We start from the raw sequence: 20,448 nt of genomic DNA on the forward strand, positions 1-20,448 counted from the left end.
ATCTCGACTAGAGATTGAGACTCAGGCATTGCTGGCATTTAGGGAATGCCAGTGATGAGCAGATGAGACTCCTCAGGAAGAGTGGGTAAATGATCAGCAAAGTGGGCCTTTATTTGCTGGACAGGAAAAGTGGGAGGCATGCCTGCGACATGAACGCATAGAGAAAGGCTTGTAGGAGGGGTAACAGACAATAGTGGGAGTCCCCGGAACCTTTTCAATTCCAAGAGGTCAACAGAGTCCAATACTGCCCGAAGTGGAGCATCAAAGGTTATGAAATGCCCCCAGGTTTGGTCAAATTGGGACTGTTGGTGACCTGAGGACAGCCTGCAGGGAGACGAGGGAGGAGATGAGGGAGGCCCTAGGTGGTGGAGAGAAGAGGCAGAGTTTGGCTAGAGGGGCAATAAGGTTTTTCTCCTGAGAGAGAGAGCAAGACTACACTGTGGGCTGCCATGGGGGAGCAAAAAGACCGGAAGGTTGGAGCTCCAGAGCAGCAAGAGGAGCAAGATGAACAAAAGCGGAGGAAGCATGAGGGCGGGATCCAGATCCCAAAGGAGAGCTGGCACAGTCGACTTCCGTCTCCTTTGGGGAGCAGTGGGAAAGAGTTGGTGACGGCAGAGGGCCAGCGGAGTCGCTGGCTAGATCTGGAGCACGCCAGACACCACCGGATATTTGGCGGCCTTTTCCCAGTACAACCCAATAAAGATCACCTTTTCCTGACTCCAAGCCAGCGGTGCAGATCGCGCGGCCCACGGCCTGGCCACCGCTGATTGGTCCGCGGGAACCACCTGACCGAGCCGGCCGATCAGAGGCGCTCTCCTAGGAACGCGGCCCTACGGGTGGCTCAGAGCTGAGTCCCAATCTGCAGTGCAGCCCCGCGGCCCAGAGGGCCACGTGCGTGTAGCCCCCGTGGACCAGGGCGGAGTTCCAAGGCTGCGGAACTCCAAGGCTGCGGTCCTGCCTTCCCCCACCATGCGGGGTTTCCTCCGGCCCAGAAGTACAAAACCCGATCCCTTTTGCTAAATCTTCTTTCTACTCTCTCGCCCAGTGTTGCTGCCTGGCCCACTGGTCCAAAGCAGTTATTTGGAGGAAGACAGAACCAAGTTCAAGTCACCCACCATGTGACTTACGACAGGTGTTTGATATTTTTGAGCCTTAGGTTCCTTATCTGTAAAATGGTACTATTGATACTTACCTAGATGTTTTTGTGAGGATTGTGAAACCCAGTTCCTGGTACGTGGTGAGCTCCCAAAAATTATTGGTTATGTTTTATGATTGTTAATACTGCTAACTATCCTCAAGGAACTCACCATCCTGGTCACACATGGCCTTGTGTTAAGGCTACTTTTTATTCCTGATGCCTTACTAAGAATGTAAACTGCTTGTCAACAAGGATGTGCCAGTATGCCTTTTCAGTCTTCTGACCTTACAATCCCTTCATTTGTTTTCCCAAGGGTAATTGTAACCTACAGAAACAGTAGTTGTAGAACAAAATCATGGAATCTATAGCACAGAAAACAGCAGTTAGATGAGGATATTTATAACACAAAAGGGTGTACTGGAAGAACATTTTTGAAGGCCAGCTCTGTGAGCTTAGGCAGACCTTGATTTTTTGAATCTCATTAGAACAATAATCATGAATCACTATTCAAAGCTCATATTAACTCCCAACAATCCCACTTTATAGAGAAGATATACAGGTACAGAGAGGTTCATGGCTATTAAGCGGCAGAGCTGAGGAATTCAAACCAGGCCTCCTAGGTCACAGTCTGTGTTCGTAACTTCAGAGCTTGCTGCCACTCAGACACCAGCACAGGCAGCTAGCACACTAAAGACCCACCACACGGATCTATGGAGAGGGAAAAGGCTTCTGCATCCAGGAACCAAAGGAGGTTAGTGTGGCTGAGAGGTGGATAAGGAGGGGAACAAGGTAGGCAATGAGCCTGGACTTGCGGGCAGGACCTCATCTTGGAAGGGTCTTAGGCCATAGTGAAGAGCTGGTGTCAGCACATGGAAAGCATGTGACAGGGTGTTCTAAGGGTGTTTCTGACTCATCATTGCCACAGGTCTGGGATATAGAAGGCAGCAGGGGCCTCTGTTACTATAGTTTAGCTTCAGTCCCTGCCCGCTGGAGAGACCCAGGCCCAACATGGCCCTAAATTCCCTGGCAGCCCCCTGGGATCCCTCCCTGGGCAGGGCTGGAGATGCCACCAACTTGAAGCCTCCCAAGTCCTCCTTTCTGATCTTATTTGTTGCTGTAGGCTCATTAATGCAACTAATCAGACTTTCTGAAACCAACTGCATCCTCCCATTGACTATCCAAGCCTGTGCTTCCAGTTTTGATTTGGAGATGTCCTATCATTTAAGGTCTCTGAAATTCTCCCCAAGGTTCTTGTTATCAACTCTAGACCCATAAATTGACTCTCCTTATAAGGGGCCCAGGATTTGCGGGGGGGGAAGGGGTGGCTTTTTGACTGTCAGGCCTCAGGTGGTCATCTCATTATCTTGTGTTACCACTCACTCTTTTGGAAACTCCCTGGGATTCTCCTTCTCACATTCCCTGTGTTTTCTTACTGCCTCTCCCATCCCCACCAAAGGCTTCAGGTCCCATCTCCTCTGTGATGACTCTTGCAGGATATTCTCTTGCTTGGCTCTTCTTCCAGATCTTTAAACCACATGTATGTCGAACTGTGGACAGGATGTCTACCCCTAATGTCCCTTGGGCTCCCCAAACCTAACATGTCCAAACACCAGTAGCTGCCTTACTTAAAATCATTCTTGCTAAAAACTTTAACCCAAATCTAATCAAGCCCCTGACCTAACGTCCACTTTACTGGAAATGCAGGGGCAGAGGAACAGATTAAATGACACCAAGGGGAAGCATCAGCTAACTGCAAACAAAGGGCATTCTCAGGATAACTGGCCCGGGCACTTCAAAAGCCAAATGTCATGTAAAACATGATATGGGGGCATGTTATTATTTGTTTGTTTATGTTTTGATGTGTGGGAATTTTATATGATTAAGATTTTTTTTAATGTTTTTATTTATTTTTGAGACAGAGAGAGACAGAGCATGAGCAGGGGAGGAGCAGAGAGAGAGGGAGACACAGAATCCAAAGCAGGCTCCAGGCTCTGAGCTGTCAGCACAGAGCCTGACGTGGGGCTCGAACTCATGGACTGTGAGATCATGACCTGAGCCAAAGTCGGATGCCCAACTGACTGAGCCACCCAGGCACCCCTGATGTGTGGGAATTTTAGATTATAAGAGGCATAAGAAATACAAAGACCAATACATGATATTGATTAGTTTATAGGTCAGAAAAACCATCTCCCAAAGACATTTGGCAAAAATTTGAATACGGAAATGGTATTAGATATTGAGAAATCATTGTTAGGTGGTATTTTGGTTATATAAGAGAACATCCTCATGTTTGAGAGAAGTTTGCTAAGTGCTCAGGTGAGAAGTATCAGAATATATATTTTTCACTTTGAAATGCTTCATAAAAATTATCTATGGACAAGTAGGCCACAAAATGTTAACATATATTGGAGTGCCTGGGTGCCTCAGTCAGTAGAGCATGCAACTCTTGATCTCAGCGTCCTGAGTTCAAGGCCCATGTTGGGCGCAGAGCTTACTTAAAATATCTATCTATATATTGACATATATGGAATCTAGATGACATTGGTCATATTTTTCTTTCTTATTTTTCTGTATGTTTGAAAACTGTCACAATACAATATTAACAACAACAACAACAACAACAGAAAGAATCTATTTCCTATCCCTGCCCCAGCCATATTTCTTCTGTCTCCCCATCTCAGTGGTTGATAGCTTCATTCCTTTAGCCACCTTATCTGAGCTGGAAACTGGACCCTGCCTTGACTCATCATATTCCCTTAATGCCCTTTTTTAGTTTCCAGGTCCTGTCCATTCTACCTTCTGAAACCCTTTAGTCCATTCTTTATTCCCATTTCCCTGCCACCATCCTGGTCCAGGTCACAGCTACCTCTTGCTTCATGACCTCAGCATCTTCCCAGTTCTCCCTCCACTCTCACCCTCCCCCATGGTCCCACGGCCATCTTTTTCAATGTTACATCTGATCTTGGCGCTCCTCATGCCAGCAGAATTAAGCCCCAATGCCTCTGAGCCTTTTATAGTCTGCTTCTGATAACTTCTTAAAACTCTCCTCTCTCCCTTTTAGCCACATTCAACCATTTGGTTCCTCTATATTCCTTTTATATTCTTTAAGAATACCTTCCAGAAGGGTGTCTCAGTTGGTTGAGTGTCTGACTTTGGCTCAGGTCATGATCTCACAGTTCATGAGTTGGAGCCCTGCATCGGGCTCACTGCTGACAGTGCGGAGCCTGCTTCAGATCCTTTGTCTCCCTCTCTCTCTCTGCCCCTCCCCACTTTCAAAAATAAATAAACATTAAAAAAAAAAAAAAAAAGAATATCTGCCAAGACCTCCTGAAGGGTGGAGAATATTACAAATTTGCAGACAAAAAACGTGTAGACAGGAAGTCTAGAGACTAGCCAAACTCATTAAGGGGCACAGGCATGTTGGTTCATTTAGCTGGGCCTCATTTCTGTTCCCAAGCTGGCCCCCATGGCTTACCTTTGTCCCTATCCCAAGAATGTTGGCCAGCTGTGCTGCCATAAGTCATAACCTTTTTTCCCCCCCATTAAGCAAAACCTAGTTTATTACTGCAGTAAGGGAGAATACCTCCCTGACTAGATCTCAGAAGACTTTTAAGGTCTGGGTTGGGATGGACTAAAGTAGATATTTCAAAGAAGGAATCCAGCCTCAAGTCATTCCAGCTTTTAGAAGTCACCCACAGAAGGTAGCCCTGTCTAAACCCTCCTTAGCACTTCACACTATCCTGTGTGTGTCTAGGGATGGCTGGCACTTAGGGTTTAGAAAATGTCGCCTATGGTCAATGTGGTATAGTTCTCCTGTTTCTGCAAGCCTGGGTGCCAAGGCTACAACCTTACATTCCCCCTTGCCCCTTTGTCTACTGTCCCCTAGAACCCTGAAAGAATCCAATCATGAGTATGCCAACTGCTTAGGTCCAACTCTGGGCTCAGGCCCCAAGGCCCTCAGCTATTCTTAGCTTCCTTGAGCCTATACCTCCTGCCTTCCCTCTTACTTCCTACCTCTCCAAGAAAACAGAGGTACTGTGTGGGACCACTCTCAATTTCCTTCCATTCTCACTTAAAACATAGTGAGGCTCTATTTTGCCTTTCCCTACACATTCTCAGAGTATAAGGGATTTCTCCTTTGCTCCAGGGCCCATCGCTTCACCCACAACACATTCACACACTTTGCACCTCCTTGACCCGAGGGACCTCTTGCTCCTATACCTTTAACATTCCCCTCCCAATGGCTTCTTCCCAACAGCATTATACACACTCAAAGATTTGTTCATTCAATCCACAAATATTTACTGAGCACCTAAGCACCTACTCCACACCAGGCCCTGTTATGGGCATTGGAAACACAGCAGTAAAGGAGTCTTGACCTCTTGGTACTTATATTCAAGACAGTGAGAAAGATGGGAGTGTGGGGGGTGGGGAATTAATCTATGAAAACTGTGTAGTACATAAAGATAGGCTTATCAGTCAATGGAACAGATCGATTGAGAATTCTAAAATAAACCCATGCTTCTGTGTTCAGTTGATTTTTCACAAAGGATGTCAAGACTATTCATTGGTAAAAGACAATGTTTTCAACAAGTGGTGCTGGGACAACTGGATATCCACATGCAAAACAATACAGTTAGATCCCTATCTCACACTACAAATTAACTCAAAATGGATCAAAGTCCTAAATGTAAGACCTAAAACTATAAAACTCTTAGGAGAAAACATACGGGTAAAATTTCATGAACTGGGATCAGGAAATGGTTTCTTAGATATTACCAAAAGCACAGCAACAAAAGAAAAAAAATCGGCAAGTTGGACTGCACAAACATTAAAAACTTTTGTATTTTGAAGGATTCTATCAAGAAGGAGAAAAGACAATTCACAGAATGGGAGAAAATATTTGTAAATCTTATATTCAATAAAGGACTTGTATCTAGAATATGTGAAGAGCTCGTTTAACTCAACAACAAAAGACAAATTAACCAATTTTAAAAATGCACAAATAATCTGAGTAAACATTTCTCCAAAGAAGATATACAAATGGCCAGTAAACACACTAAAAGGTGCTCAATCATTATTAGTCATTAGGGAAATGCAAATGAAAATCACAATGAGATACCATTTTACACCTACTAGGATGACTGTACTCAAAAAAAAGCAGATAACAACAAGTGTTGGTAAAAATGTGATGAAGTTGGAACGCTTATACATTGCTAGTGAGAATGTAAAATGTTACAATCACTTTGGTAACATCTTCAAAAAATTCTCCAGAGTTAAACATGGAGTTACCATCTGGCTCAGCAATTCCACTCCTAGATTTATACCCAAGAGAAATAAAAACCTACCTCCACACAAAAATTTGTACACAAATGTTAAAAGTAACATTGTTCAGGGGTGCCTGGGTAGCTCAGTCAGTTGGGCATCCAACTTCGGCTCAGGTCATGATCTTGCAGTTGGTGGGTTCGAGCCCCACATCAGGCTCTGTGCTGACAGCTCAGAGCCTGGAGCCTCCTTCAAATTCTGTGTCTCCTCCTATCTCTGCCCCTCCCATGCTCATGCTCTGTCTCTCTCTGTCTCTCAATAATAAATAAACATTTAAAAAAAGAGTAACATTGTTCATAATAGCCCCAAAGTAAAAGCAACCCAAATATCCATCAACTGAGGGAAATCAATTGATAAACAAGTGTGTTATATCCATACAGTGGAATATTATTCGGCCATAAAAAGGAGCATAGTACTGATACATGCTACAAGATGAATGAACCTGGAAAACATTATGCTCAATGATAAAAAAAAAAAAAAAAGCCAGACATAAAAAGACCACATATTAGGGACACCAGGCTGGCTTAGTTGGTAGAGAATATGACTCTTGATCTTGGGGTTGTAAGTTCAAACCCCACATTGGGCATAGAGATTGCTTAATAAAAATTTTTTTAATAAATAAAAGGCCATATATTAAATGATTTCACTGATATGAAATGTCCAAAATAAGCAAATAGAGACAGAGAGTAGAGTGGTTGCCAAGGCCTAGGAGAAGGGAGGGAATGGAGAGTGACTGCTAATGGGCACAGAGTTTCTCTTAAGAGTAATGAAATGCTCTGGAATTACATCATGATGATGGTTGCATAACTTTGTAAGTTTATTAAAAACCACTGGATTGTACTCTTAAAAGGGTGAATTTTATGGTGTGTGAATTATATCTCAATAAAAATAAAATAGAGAAAGAAGTAGTAAAAAAAAAATCAGATAATTTCAGAGAATGACAATTGCTCTAAGTCACTTCAACGGAAAGATGTGATAGAGTGACCTGGAGTGGATAGGGTTTCTGAAGGTGAGGGAGGAGCCAGGAGGTCCTGTCTGAAGAGGGACTCTTAAGCTGATTGACAGAATCCTGGGAGACCTGGGAGGGCAGTCCTCCAGGCAGAGGAAACAGCAAACACAGGCCCTGTGGTGGAACAGTTTACACAAGACCAAGTCTCTTCTGCCTTCAGAAGAAGGCAGATGACGGTTGTCATCAGGATGCATAATAACATAATGGCTTTAATTGAGAAACAGAGTCATCTTTTTGGACTGATAGTCAGTCAGTTGGCTGAGGGATTTGATGATGGGGCCTGACTGCCATTTTAGAAATAAGGGGGATGTTTTCTCCAGATCAATAGAGCTGAAAAAAAAATAGAGCTGAATCTACAGCCCCAAGGTTTTGATTAAGATGTATTTAAAAATTTTTTAATGTTTTACTTATTTTTGAGAGAGAGAATGAGGGGGGGAGGGGTAGAGAGAGAGAGGGAAACACAGAATCCAAAGCAGGCTTCAGGCTCTGAACTGTTAGCACAGAGCCTGACGTGGGGCTCAAACTTGTGAACTGTGAGATCACGACCTGAGCTGAAGTTGGGAGCTTAATTGACTGAGCCTTCCAGGCACCCCAGGGATGGTTTAAGTCTTACCTATTTGGTCCATAATTCAAACCATAATTCTTTTGTCTAATGGAGACATGAACATGCAGAAGAGGGGAGCGGACAGATCAGGCATTAGGGAATGTTTCTCTAGTACTTCTCTGTGCCTCACAGTCTTGGGCTTGGTCACTGGAGATCAGAGAAGTATATGTCCTGAGCCTGGTGTAAGGGGCTCACCAACCGGCTGGGACTGTATTTGTAAGCCAATGGTTACTGTAGTGGCTCATTCAGAGAAAAATGACTGCCTGCTGGGGTAGGATGAGGGAAGGGTTCCAGGAGGAGGAGTCTTCTAAACTGGGCCCCGAAGATTGAGTAGGAGTTTGCCTGACAGTAGAAAAGGCAGAGGGAATAGTATGAGCACAGGCTGGATGGAATACAGCCTGTCCAGGCACAGTGAGTACATTGGGCAGCCAGGGAAGTGATGAGGGCAAAAGGGCAGGGATTAGTGGTCACCACACACAGGGCTTTCATAAGAGAATATCTGAGAAAAAGAACACTTGAAGGTGGAAACTTGAGTGCTTCGGGCTGGGGCTACAGGGTCAGATTAGCAGAGAGAAACCTGGTATTTGGGGTAGGAAGGAAACACTGCTGGAAAACTATATGGCTTCAGATGTGGCCAATCCTTCCTTGATCTTAAGTAGAAGCTTGATCCAGTTCTGGGGAAACCACTGAGTGGGCAGAGAAAGGAATTCCCAACCCCTAGACCCATAAAAAGGGATGATTGTGGTGTTTACCAGCAGCATTTAGGACTAATTAGCAAAGGCCTCCATACCTCCCCACCAGACCTGGCTGTTTAGTCAGAAAGCAGATGATGTTCACGTCCAGTGGTGATGAAGAGTGTGAACTGGGAGTTTGGGTTAGGAGTTTGGTTTTGACAAAGTCATGCTTCCTCTCTTGAAGATGGGGAGAACAACAGTGCTCAACTCAGGATTAAATGAGAGGGTGTCTTGGAGGATATCTGGAACAAAGGAGGAGAAGCCACAACTGTTACTGATATGACAGTTCTAGCATATCCCAGAGGCAAGACCCCGGCCAGGGTAGTGTTTCTAGAGGAAGTATCAACGTCATCTGGACACTGCTGGCAGAGTGAGCTTTGTACTGCATAGATGTGATCCATAACCTTCCATGGTTTCCTACTGATCTCCAGAGAAAGCCTAAATTCTTTAAAAACTCTTTTTATTATTTTTTTAATGTTTATTGTCGAAAGAGAGGGAGACAGAGTGAGAGCAGGGGAGGGGCAGAGAGACAGGGAGACAGGAATCTGAAGCAGGCTCCAGGTTCCAAGCTGCCAGCACTGACCCTGACATGGGGTTTGAACACTTGGACAGCGAGATGATGACCTGAGCCCAAGTTGGACCCTCAACCAACTGAGCCACCCAGGTGCCCCAAGCCTAAATTCTTTAATTTGAACAACAAGGCCCTGCATAGTCAGGCACCCATGGCCTTTCCTATCCTTACCTGAGACCTCTTATTGCTTCCCTGACTGCCCCTGAGGCCTCCCCAAATCCCCCAGCACCTTCAGCTTCTCTCTTACTGTTCAGTTCTCTACTTTGTTTTTATATATCTGCCTTCTTCACAAGGCTATGAGGGGAGAGCTTAATAAATATCTGTAGAATTAATGAATGAAAGGGGGGCAGTTCTAAGAAAAAAGGGGTCACTGTACACTGGCCAAAAGTCTTGACAGGTATCTATCTCAGCAGGGTAGGAATTATCAGTAACTATAATTCACAGATGAGGAAACTGAGGCTAAGGTAATCTCACTGCCTGACACTCAAATTCCTGAACACCTGTGAGTGAGGCACTGTGTTGGGCCCTTAAAGACGGTATCTGTGTGCCAGCTAAGAGCAACAGATAAGGCCAAGCACACCAGGTGACAGTTAAGACTCTGACACCTTGCTTAAACTTTTGGACTTCAGTTCTTCACAGGGCTGCTGAAGGGTTAAAGGAACTAAGGTGCATCAAGTGCCCAGCATGGTATCTAGCATACAGCAGAGACTTAGCACGTATTTGATTCTAATCTCAGTCTTAAGGATGAGAGATACAGGGCCAGAAAAGGTCCCTGAGCAAAGATGAGGAGGAGGGTAGGACCAAATCCTGTCCCTTCTTCTCTGACTTCAAGAGCCAGTGTCCTTGTGAGAATATGTGGTCCTGTGGGTCCCTTCAACCCAAAACAAACATACATGAGGCGCTTGGCCAGGGCCTGGTGGATGCGGAGGCCCCAGAGGGGGCTGTTGTAGTTGAGACCATTGCAGCCAAATTCTACTTAACAGGCAGGAAAGTCCAAGAGTTTTACCCTGGGGTTCCAGTAACCTGTTCATCCAGCTGCCTGTCTCCCTTTTAACCCCTACTGCTTTTTCTTGGGGGCTGGAAAGTTGTAAAGAGGGTTTCCCGTAGAGCAGTGATGTCCAGAGGTCAGCTCTGGGAGGAACCATTGTCCCCGTACCTCTTCATACTCAGCACCTTTATTTAATTGTCTTTTCCTGAGGCCTGGGGATTCTTGGGGCAGGCATCTAGTCCTTTGTTTTTCCCAGCACCCAGCATATTGACCAGAAAGCAGAAATTGTTTGCTGAATGAAGCAATGAATTACATTTCAGCATTCACCAGGTGCTTAGTCTGCACAGGCTCCTAAAACTTACCTTTCCCTTGGAAGAACCTCACAGCCACCCCTGTTCATTTTGCCACAGGTGAGGAAACTGAGGCTTGGGGCTGTTAAGTGACTGGCTCAAGCCCAGACAGGGGCAGCTCTGAAGCCCTCAGGTTGGTCTGTGGGAAAGTAAAATGTTGAGAGGAGCCTTGATGAATTGGGGCAATTGGCAGGGGGTAATTGTCAGTCAGAAATGCTTAGCTCAAATTATTAGGTGTGAAGAAGGAAACAGTCAAAGCTTCCCCACTGAATTGCCCAGATGGGGTTGGCAGGAATGACTCCTTAGCAGAGCAAGGGCTGGTCCCTGTAGGGCAGGACCCTGTGGTGTAGACCCAGCTTTTCTCTGGCTGGTCCTAGTGCACAGAACACTACCAACCTTACTTTGTACCTGGGAACCTTCAGAGTACCTCAGAGGCCCCCTGGGGTCATAGTTGGAGTGCGGGGGTGGGGGTGGGGGCGCATTACTTTGGTTCCAGGGGACATCTTCCCTCTAAGAAAGCCTGCTTGGTGTCTTGGCAGGGGCTGCATCCCAGCACCTACACGGTGTGCTATGGACCTGTTTACTTGCGTGTCTCCAGGGCTGGACTGTGGGCTTTGGAGAGTAGGAGATTAGGGGCATCCTGAACTCCTAGTCTACTGGGACCAGTCTCCGGGAGAAAGGTGGGGAAGGATTAAGGGTGGCGTTTAGGGACTCCCGTGCCGACGCCGCGCAGGACAAGGCCAAAAGCGGCCTTTCTCCCAAGTGGGCTCACGGCTAACAGATAGAAGGGCTGCGGGTAAACACTCCACTGGGGCAATAATTATGCACATTTACTAAGCTCAGGGAGGACTCATGGTCACGTGGCTCTCGAGGGCGGCGCCCTCAGCTTTGAGATGGAGTTAACTCTAATCACAGAAGGCTTTCTGGAGGAGGCGGGATTTTTATGGCGGTAGGTTGTGGTTTTCTCAACAGCGAGGATGCCCTTAGCACTTTAGGTTAACAGCTAGCTGCAGAGGTGAGCTTTTTGCCGGGGTTCAAGCCCAGGGGGCGACGAAGTCAGAGAGAACTGGGGGAAGGGCTTAGGGGGCCGGAGTCTCGGGGTGAGGCTGGGTTTGGTTTCCTTGACCTGTCCTTACGCCGTCTTTGATGGTTGGACGCGTCGCGGCCGCTCTAGGCCAGAGCTGCGGGGCCCCGCGCGCTGGGTGCAGGCCTCGAGTTCCAAGACGCCCTGGGAGCAGACTGCACACCAGGCCGAGGATTAGGCGATTAGGCCATTAGGCCTGGCTGGGCCAGCCGGGCGGTCCGCCCTCCCAGCGCAGTTCCGCCGGGGTCCCGAAGCCCGGCTCGCAGGGGCGAGGCGCGCGCTCCCGGGGGATCAGGGCTGCGGAGCAAGCGGCCTGCGCTGGGCGGCTGTGGCACGAGAGGGCCATCTGCCTGGGTGCGGAGAACTGCAGCGTCCGCGGTGCGAGGCGCGGCCCCTCCGGGCCCCCAGCTCGCGTCCCCTGCCCCGCGCGCACACACCTACTGACGCCCGCCCGCGCCTGCGGCCCGAGTCCCCGTGCCAGGCCCAGACCCAGACTAGGCGCGGGAGGCGGTGCAGGGATTAGTGGACCCCTCCCCCCAGCGCTCCCCTCGCCCCGCCCGAGGCAGCGAGGACCCCTGGGCTCGGGGGTGGTGAGGGAGCTTCGTCCCGGTGGTACCCGGGCTGGGGACACGGCCTCACTGGGCGGGGGCCGCACGGCGGCAGGCCGAGGTGCGGGCGCGCAGTCAGGCTGCTGCCCGGCTCCGGTGCGGGGGGTGGGCTCGGCGCGGGGGTCGCCTGGCCTCATCCCCCGGCCGAGGCCACGGCCGGGCAGCCAGTGCCCGGGCGGGTAACCCGACCCGACCCGGCTCCCGATCGCCGCTCACCCCGCAAGGCCGGGCAGGGGGAGGGAGAGAAATAGGGAGGAGGGGGAAGGGAAGGGGTGGTGGGTGAGGGGCTGTGGGGACCGCAGGGCCGAGTCCCCAGCCTGACTGCGCTGCTCTAGGGCGGCTGCCTGTTTTCCCCGGAACGAGCCAGCCCCCTGCTTCTCGGGCGTCGGGCCTGCGGCAGGAGGGAGCCCTGGGGCTGCACAAGCTTGGCTCTGGGAGGCAGACCCGAGCTGCTGCCTCCATTTTGTTTCCTGCTCAGCTTGGTCTGTGGTGGTGGTGGTGTGGGTTTGGGGTGCGGCTGGGCAGGGGGTTCACCTGCGGCCACGCCTGCTCGGGGCCTGAGGCTTCGAAGACCCCAGCCCAAGCCCCCAGGTGAGCCCCGCGGTAGGAGGGGGGTTGCCTTGGCCTCGGGCCGAGCCGAGCGAGCTGAGGGCAGGTGCCCAGTGGATGGGGAGCCGGGCTGTAACCTAAGATGGAGGCTGGGACTGACGCGGGCCCGAACGGGGCCGGCTGGGCGGTCGGACAGGCCTCAGCCGGGCCAGGTGCCGCCGGGGATGGGGCTCGAGACGGGTAGGGTTCAGGAGCCGTGTGCAGCCCGGGGCCAGCGTAGCGCCCTGAGGTAGGTGAGGGGATCTGAGTGCCACCCACGACGCCCGCAGGCCCAGACACTCCGGGGAGGCGCGCGAGGCCCCTGGGGAGCCTGCCTCAGGCCCCGCCCGGGCTGCCGGGCCGGCCCGTAGGCCCGGGCCGCGAGCGGGCGCGCAAGGGGAGGGGAGGGGGCGGCAGCGGCGGCTCCGCTGATTGGGCGGCGCGCTCGCGAGCCCGACTTCACCCGCCCTGAACCCCGAAGAGTGAGGAGAGGGAGCGCGCGCGCGGTGGGGGGAAGGGGTGCGCGCGCACTCGGTGCCCCAGCCGCACGCGGGCCGGCGCGAGGCGCTGGGTCGCACGCGCCGCCGCGGGGGCGCGCGCGGTGGGGGTGTGAGGAGGAGGAGGCGGCGGCGGAATAGGCCGGGGCAGGTCGCGCTCGCTGCCTTCTCCCCTGAAGAGAGACGCGGGGGGGAGGGGGGTGCAGCGAGCGGCTCCGCTCTCTCCCCTCAGCTCCGCTCGCGCCCCAGTGTAATGAGGGTCACCCCCTCCCCCCAGCCGGCCCGGGAGGGGGCGCGGGGCACGGTAACTAGTGCGCTTGGGTGGGTGGCGGGCAGGCGCGAAGAGGGAGGAGGCGGCCGGGCGGGGAAGATGGTGGTGGCCGTGAGGTGAGGGGCGCGGGTGAGGGCCGGGCGCGGCGCGGTGTTGGTGGCCCGCGGCGTTGTTGCCGCGGGCCCCCTCCCCCTCCATCACTACCAGCCGGGCTCAGGCCTAGCCGGCCCGGCCGCGGAGAACTTCCTCCCCGCGCGGCCCGTGCCCCGCCGGCCTCCCGCGCGCACCTCGGCCTCCGCCTCCCCACAGGTAGCCAGCTGGTGGGCGCGGGGCCGGCTACCCTCCTGCAGCAAACTTTGCTTGCTGCTTAATATTGATGAGTGCGATCGGCTCGGCCAGGAGGTGCTGCCGCGGCTGCGGGAAGGAGCGCGGCCCGGGCAGGCGGCGGCGGCGTCGGCAGCAGCCATGTTTGTCAAGCTGTAGCAGCTGCTGCTGCCCTGACTCGGCTTCGCCGGCTGCCTCTGTTTCTCTCCCCCTGCCGCGTCGTGGCCTCTGGGCCCTGCAGCCGTGGACTGAGCAGTCTTGCAGTCTGAAAGGCGAGGTTCGGGGTGCACCCGCTTAGGCCGACTCGCCTGCGGCCTGGGCACGGCCGCTGCAAAGGCTTCAGTGCCGGCTGGGTGCAGGGTGCAGCGCTATTGTGACCGCTGCGCCCGAGCGATCCAGGAAGGAGGAGGGTAACCTTTTTGTGCAGCGTCCGGGAGCCCCCTTCGAACCCTGCAGCCCTCTCCCTTTGGGAGATCCGGCCGCTGGACACCCCCCACCCCTCCACCAGCGGGGGATGGGGAGGACAATTTCTGTTTGAGATTTAGGAATTTCTACTGCCAAAGGGATTTTAATGTTAGTTCAGCCCAACTGTCCACCAGTCTGCAGTGCAGGAAAAAGGGACGGGCTGTTTGCATGTGGCAAGATCTGCCCAGCTCCGGGAAGATGGAGTTTGCGGAGGCTCACCGAGGCCATTTTTCCATCGTCAGCTGGGGAACTTTTTCCGCCCATGGAAGTGCAGCAGAAAGGCATTGAGGCCACTAGGCCTTCAGAAGTGGCTGCCATTTTGAAGATAAGAGTCAAATGGCCTGTAAACTAAGATTAATTGCTGTTTTTGGATTTCAGGTTGATGCTGGCCCAGGATGGATCAGACCTGTGAACTACCTAGAAGAAATTGTCTGCTGCCCTTTTCCAATCCAGTGAATTTAGATGCCCCTGAAGACAAGGACAGCCCTTTCGGTAATGGTCAATCCAATTTTTCTGAGCCACTTAATGGGTGTACTATGCAGTTATCGACTGCCAGTGGAACATCCCAAAATGCTTATGGACAAGATTCTCCATCTTGTTACATTCCACTGCGGAGACTACAGGATTTGGCCTGCATGATCAATGTAGAGTATTTAAATGGGTCTGCTGATGGATCAGAATCCTTTCAAGACCCTGAAAAAAGTGATTCAAGAGCTCAGTCGCCAGTTGTTTGCACTTCCTTGAGTCCTGGTGGTCCAACAGCACTTGCTATGAAACAGGAACCCTCTTGTAATAACTCCCCTGAACTCCAGGTAAAAGTAACAAAGACTATCAAGAATGGCTTTCTGCACTTTGAGAATTTTACTTGTGTGGACGATGCAGATGTAGATTCTGAAATGGACCCAGAACAGCCAGTCACAGAGGATGAGAGTATAGAGGAGATCTTTGAGGAAACTCAGACCAATGCCACCTGCAATTATGAGCCTAAATCAGAGAATGGTGTAGACGTGGCCATGGGAAATGAACAAGACAGCACATCAGAGAGTAGAAATGGTGCAGTCAAATCGCCATTCTTGCCATTAGCTCCTCAAACTGAAACACAGAAAAATAAGCAAAGAAATGAAGTGGACGGCAGCAATGAAAAAGCAGCCCTTCTCCCAGCCCCCTTTTCACTAGGAGATACAAACGTTACCATAGAAGAGCAATTAAATTCAATAAATTTATCTTTTCAGGATGATCCAGATTCCAGTACCAGTACATTAGGAAACATGCTAGAATTACCTGGAACTTCATCATCATCTACTTCACAGGAATTGCCATTTGTAAGCAGTTTTTGGTACAACTTAAATATATACATAAGTGTATATATACAGGCAACTTAAAGGGAAACATAACTGATTGGTTTTTGGTCGTTTATCAGTTCACAGCTGAGTGCCTATTACTAATGATAGGCTTTTTGGGGAGATTTTACTCTGATTTTTAAATTTATCTCTGTTGTATGATTTTTTTTTCCCTCAGATTTTTCCAGTTAACTCTCAGTTGAGGACTGGCTAAGAGTTAAAACTTTTAAGGGCCTTTAATTGAGTTCAGATTTCATTTTTCAAGATGGAGCATACATTTGTTTAGTTTTACTTAGTTATTTTTTAAATGTTTTGGCGTACTGGTATCATGAGTGCAGGTGAACCAGTTAGTTTCCTAGAGTTCTTTTTTTACGTAAGGCCTGGCGTATTTTTTTAGTTGATGGGGTGATGCTTGCTTCACATTGAAGTGCATTTTGGGTACAAATTGAAAGTAGCTAAGATGAGAAGACCTTGGACATCAGTCAAAATTTAAATTAGGCTAGTTTTTCTGAACTACCTGTTGTGAAGGTATAGTATCCTATTGCTGTAGGTAACTGCCACCATCAGAGTAGACTCTTGAACTTAGGTTTTAATTTTGAAGTGTGTGTGTGTTGTGGTATGTGTAAGTGTATAGAAACGGAAGAAAATCTACTTTGTGTTGTTATTTAGTAGTGCTGTGTATTGTTGTTAACGAGTGGTAAATGATAAAGTTCTTTTTTATTTGATCTTATACAGAATTTCTTGGACTGTCCATAGTTAGCGGAATGCTCAGTTCTCTTAGCCTCAGTTTCATCACCTTTAAAATCAAACTTCTTGGTTGTTAAAAAATTTTTCTCAGCTTTAAATATTTCATTCTGATTTTGTTTCTCCCCAGATGTATTGTTATGGTCACCTGCAGTGTCACCATGGAGGATCTCCTTACTTCCATGCCTCTGCAATCTATATAAAAATTTAATCAGAAAAAAAATTGTATGTGGTGACTGTTTTGAGTGCATTAAACATTCACTTTACCGTATAGCCTTGATATTCTTTAAAGTCACAGAGAATGTGGGTGTGTTGCTTTTGTTTGTCGATTCATGTTTTAAATATGCTTTAGTACTCCTTGGTTTCTTAAGTTGGCAGTTGCACATTTTAAAAATTTGTTTTGGTAGTCACTTTGAGTCTGTATTGTCCTTGGTATTTTTTAGGGTGGATAAGTTGTGCTGGTGACCTATTGGCAGCTTAGACAAACTCTTTCTTGGGTTCACATGGAAATTTTTTTACATATATAGTGATGCCGTTGTGTTTACATAAAATCTTGCATTTGACAGTGGAGATGTTTCTCTAGAAGCATATATATAATGACACATAAATCTGTTTCTTGTCAAAGAGATGTCATTGGAATATTGGCTCTATTATAAACAATTGAAAATATTGGAGCCTATAGATAGTATGTTATGTATCTAAAATGGGAGTTAGCAAAATTGTATATAAATAGAAATTTTTTTTTCTGGCAGAAAGTATAAATTGCTTAAAGACTTTATGGGCTTGAAGAGGCGAGTAACCAATTGTAGGCCTTTGGTTTAAGGTCGTGGATGCAGTGTATTGCTTTGATTTTTGCCTTTGATATTTTTTAGCTGAAGATTTGAAATAGTGAAGTCAGTGTTAGACTGCAAATTTAGCTGAATAACATAGTTTGGGAAAGGTGTAATTAAAAATAATTCTATATGGCTACACACTTAATATATACAGATTACTGCACAGTTGATTCATTGCAGCAAGTATAGAGCACGCACTTACTCTGCATTAGATTCTATGCCTAGGGCTGGAAATTTTAGAAAATCATTAGCAAATGCTGTTGGTATTTTTTGTTATGTGATACTTTGATTCTCTTGGTGAGAGTAATATAGTTATTAGGATTGTAAATTCCCTTTATAGAGTTAGAGAAAGGCACATGATTCAAAATCATACTGTCTTGTTTTGTCTGTCTAGCTATAAGCAGACTGTTTGCCCTTTGCCATAAATAAGCAGCCTCTTCAGTTTATCCTCTGCTTTTCAGTTATTTTATCTGAATATAGTGATGTGAATAATGATTGTCATTATAGTTAATAATCCTGACTTGGTGCTTTTATATCTAATTGGGTTGACACCTTCTAATTCCTGCCAGTGAACGTATGCAGTGTATAGTGATTAATAATATGTAGGTACTTGATAAAATACTGAAGGAAAGTTGGTCCCAGAGCTAAGTTTAAACAGGCAATAATTTACAACTTATTGAGTGCTTTGGTCTGTATTGTCTCATTGGATCTTCATAGCTTTGTAGTGAAAGATGTCATAAAAGACAGGTCATCCTTCAAGGCACTTGAGATTATTAGAGACAAAACTAAAACCCTTGAAATCCTAGAATTATCTCAGTACTCTTGGTTTTCTGTAGTGACTTCTGAAGGTCTCTGACACTCTTGGCTGGGCCTGGTTTACTCACTAGGCTGTTTGTAGCAGTTTGTTTTCTACTCTTCCCTTAGATGTTTTATGGAGAATTTAAATTGTGGTGGTATTCATGAATTTAGGGATACTCAAAATTCTTAGGATGTAGCTAGCTAGCTCCAGGATAGTCTGATGTACATATTGTACTTTTAATCTAAAGAAGGTGACTAAAAATGAATCCACTTACAGTGGGAACTAAAATTTCATAATAAGGAGAAAAGGGTTTACTTAGGATTTTATATCGAAAAATTAAAATGAAGAAATATGAAAATAAACTTTTTAAACCTTTATCAAAACTTTGGTTGTGATGGCAACTATTTGTTAAAATAAGGCAAGAATCAAATAGAGTAAAAAAAATTTTGTCCAGGGGCACCTGGGTGGCTCAGTCAGTTGAACGGCTGACATTTGATCTTGCCTCAGGTCATGGATCTCAAGGTTTGTGGGATCAAGCCCTGTGTGGGGCTCTGTGCTAGTAGCGTGGAGCCTGCTTGGAAATCTCTCCGTCTCTGCTCCTCCTCCTTTTTCTTTCTCTCTCTCAAAATAAATAATAAGCATTAAAAAATTAAAAAAAAATTGTCCAGTGAAATTGTATAAGAGGGAGGTGACATACTTTATTTTGTTTAACTCTCTCATGATTATAATGAGGTTAAGTAAAATAGTGAGGTAATCTGTTTGAGTAAGGTTCTCTTTTAAAAGTGTCCACAATAGGGGTGCCTGGGTGGCTCAGTCAGTTAAGCATCTGACTTTAGCTCAGGTCATGATCTCGTGGTTTGTGAGTTTAAGCCCCGCATCAGGCTCTCTGCTGACAGCTCAGAGCCTGGAGCCTGCTTCAGATTCTATGTCTCTCTGTCTCTCTGCCCCTCCTCTGCTCACACTCTGTGTCTGTCTCTCTCAAAAATAAATAAACATTTAAAAAGAAAAAAAATGTCCACAATGGAAAATTTCAAGCATATACCAAAGAAGAGAGAATCGTAGAAATGCCTGCATACTCAGTGGTAACTGCTATTTTACTGATCTTGTTTTATTTTCCCTCTGTCATGTCATTGACTTACATTGTTTTTAAGTTTATTTAAAGAGAGAAAGTGCATGCGTGATTGGCGGAGGGTCAGAGAGAGAGAGGGAGAGAAACAGAATCCCAGGCAGACTCCACAATGTCATTGAGGAGCCCATCGTCAGGTTTGAACTCAAGACTGTGAGATCATGACCTGAGCCAAAACCAAGAGTTGGATGCTTAACCAGCTCAGCCACCCAGACGCCCCAACATATCTTAATCCTTTGATGTTTATCATGTCACTTTTTGAAGTTTCTGTCCTATTGTTGTCAGTTGTCACTTGTTTACTGGTTGACCTAGATCATCTTTTCCATACCTGTAATCAGAGTGGTTTTTCTTTATTATTTACATTGATTTCAAGAAACACAACATCTTTTTTTTTTTTTTTTTAATTTTTTTTTAATGTTTATTTATTTTTGAGACAGAGAGAGACAGAGCATGAACGGGGGAGGGTCAGAGAGAGGGAGACACAGAATCTGAAACAGGCTCCAGGCTCTGAGCTGTCAGCACAGAGCCCGACATGGGGCTCGAACTCACAGACCGCGAGATCATGACCTGAGCCGAAGTCGGCCGCTTAACCGACTGAGCCACCCAGGCGCCCCGAAACACAGCATCTTTTTGCCAGATTTGTTTGCAGTTTTACCTTGTAATTGACTGGCACTGTAATAGTAGTTCATTATTAGGTGGAGATAGACACTATATTGTCCATAGAAAGATGTTTGAATAGAGGCTTCTTTTTGCCATTTAAAAATAGATATTTTGGGGCGCCTGGGTGGCGCAGTCGGTTAAGTGTCCGACTTCAGCCAGGTCACGATCTCGCGGTCTGTGAGTTCGAGCCCTGCGTCAGGCTCTGGGCTGATGGCTCGGAGCCTGGAGCCTGTTTCCGATTCTGTGTCTCCCTCTCTCTCTGCCCCTCCCCAATTCATGCTCTGTCTCTCTCTGTCCCAAAAATAAATAAAAAACGTTGAAAAAAAAAAAATAGATATTTTGGCGTTGTAACAATCCTATACAATCTTGGGGATTTACAAAGTACTCAAA

General features: G+C 47.6%; 1 protein-coding gene across 8 annotated transcripts in view; it reads left to right on the plus strand.

Annotated features, from left to right (window-relative positions):
* Positions 1–12,755: 12,755 nt before the first annotated feature.
* NSD1 (nuclear receptor binding SET domain protein 1) overlaps positions 12,756–20,448 on the plus strand; it is a 146,892-nt gene continuing 139,199 nt past the window's right edge. Inside the window, exons 1-3 of one of the 8 annotated variants that reach the window (XM_060635136.3) lie at positions 12,765–13,002; positions 14,935–15,048; positions 15,789–15,878. In XM_060635136.3, coding sequence (XP_060491119.1) covers positions 15,019–15,048; positions 15,789–15,878 — 120 coding nt within the window. In that variant the 5' untranslated portion in view covers positions 12,765–13,002; positions 14,935–15,018. The other 7 variants (XM_060635137.3, XM_060635135.3, XM_060635139.3 and 4 more) reach the window with 7 other exon arrangements.

This window comes from Panthera onca, chromosome A1 (assembly GCF_046562875.1).
Source record: "Panthera onca isolate mPanOnc1 chromosome A1, mPanOnc1 haplotype 2, whole genome shotgun sequence".
NCBI classification, from domain to species: domain Eukaryota; kingdom Metazoa; phylum Chordata; class Mammalia; order Carnivora; family Felidae; genus Panthera; species Panthera onca.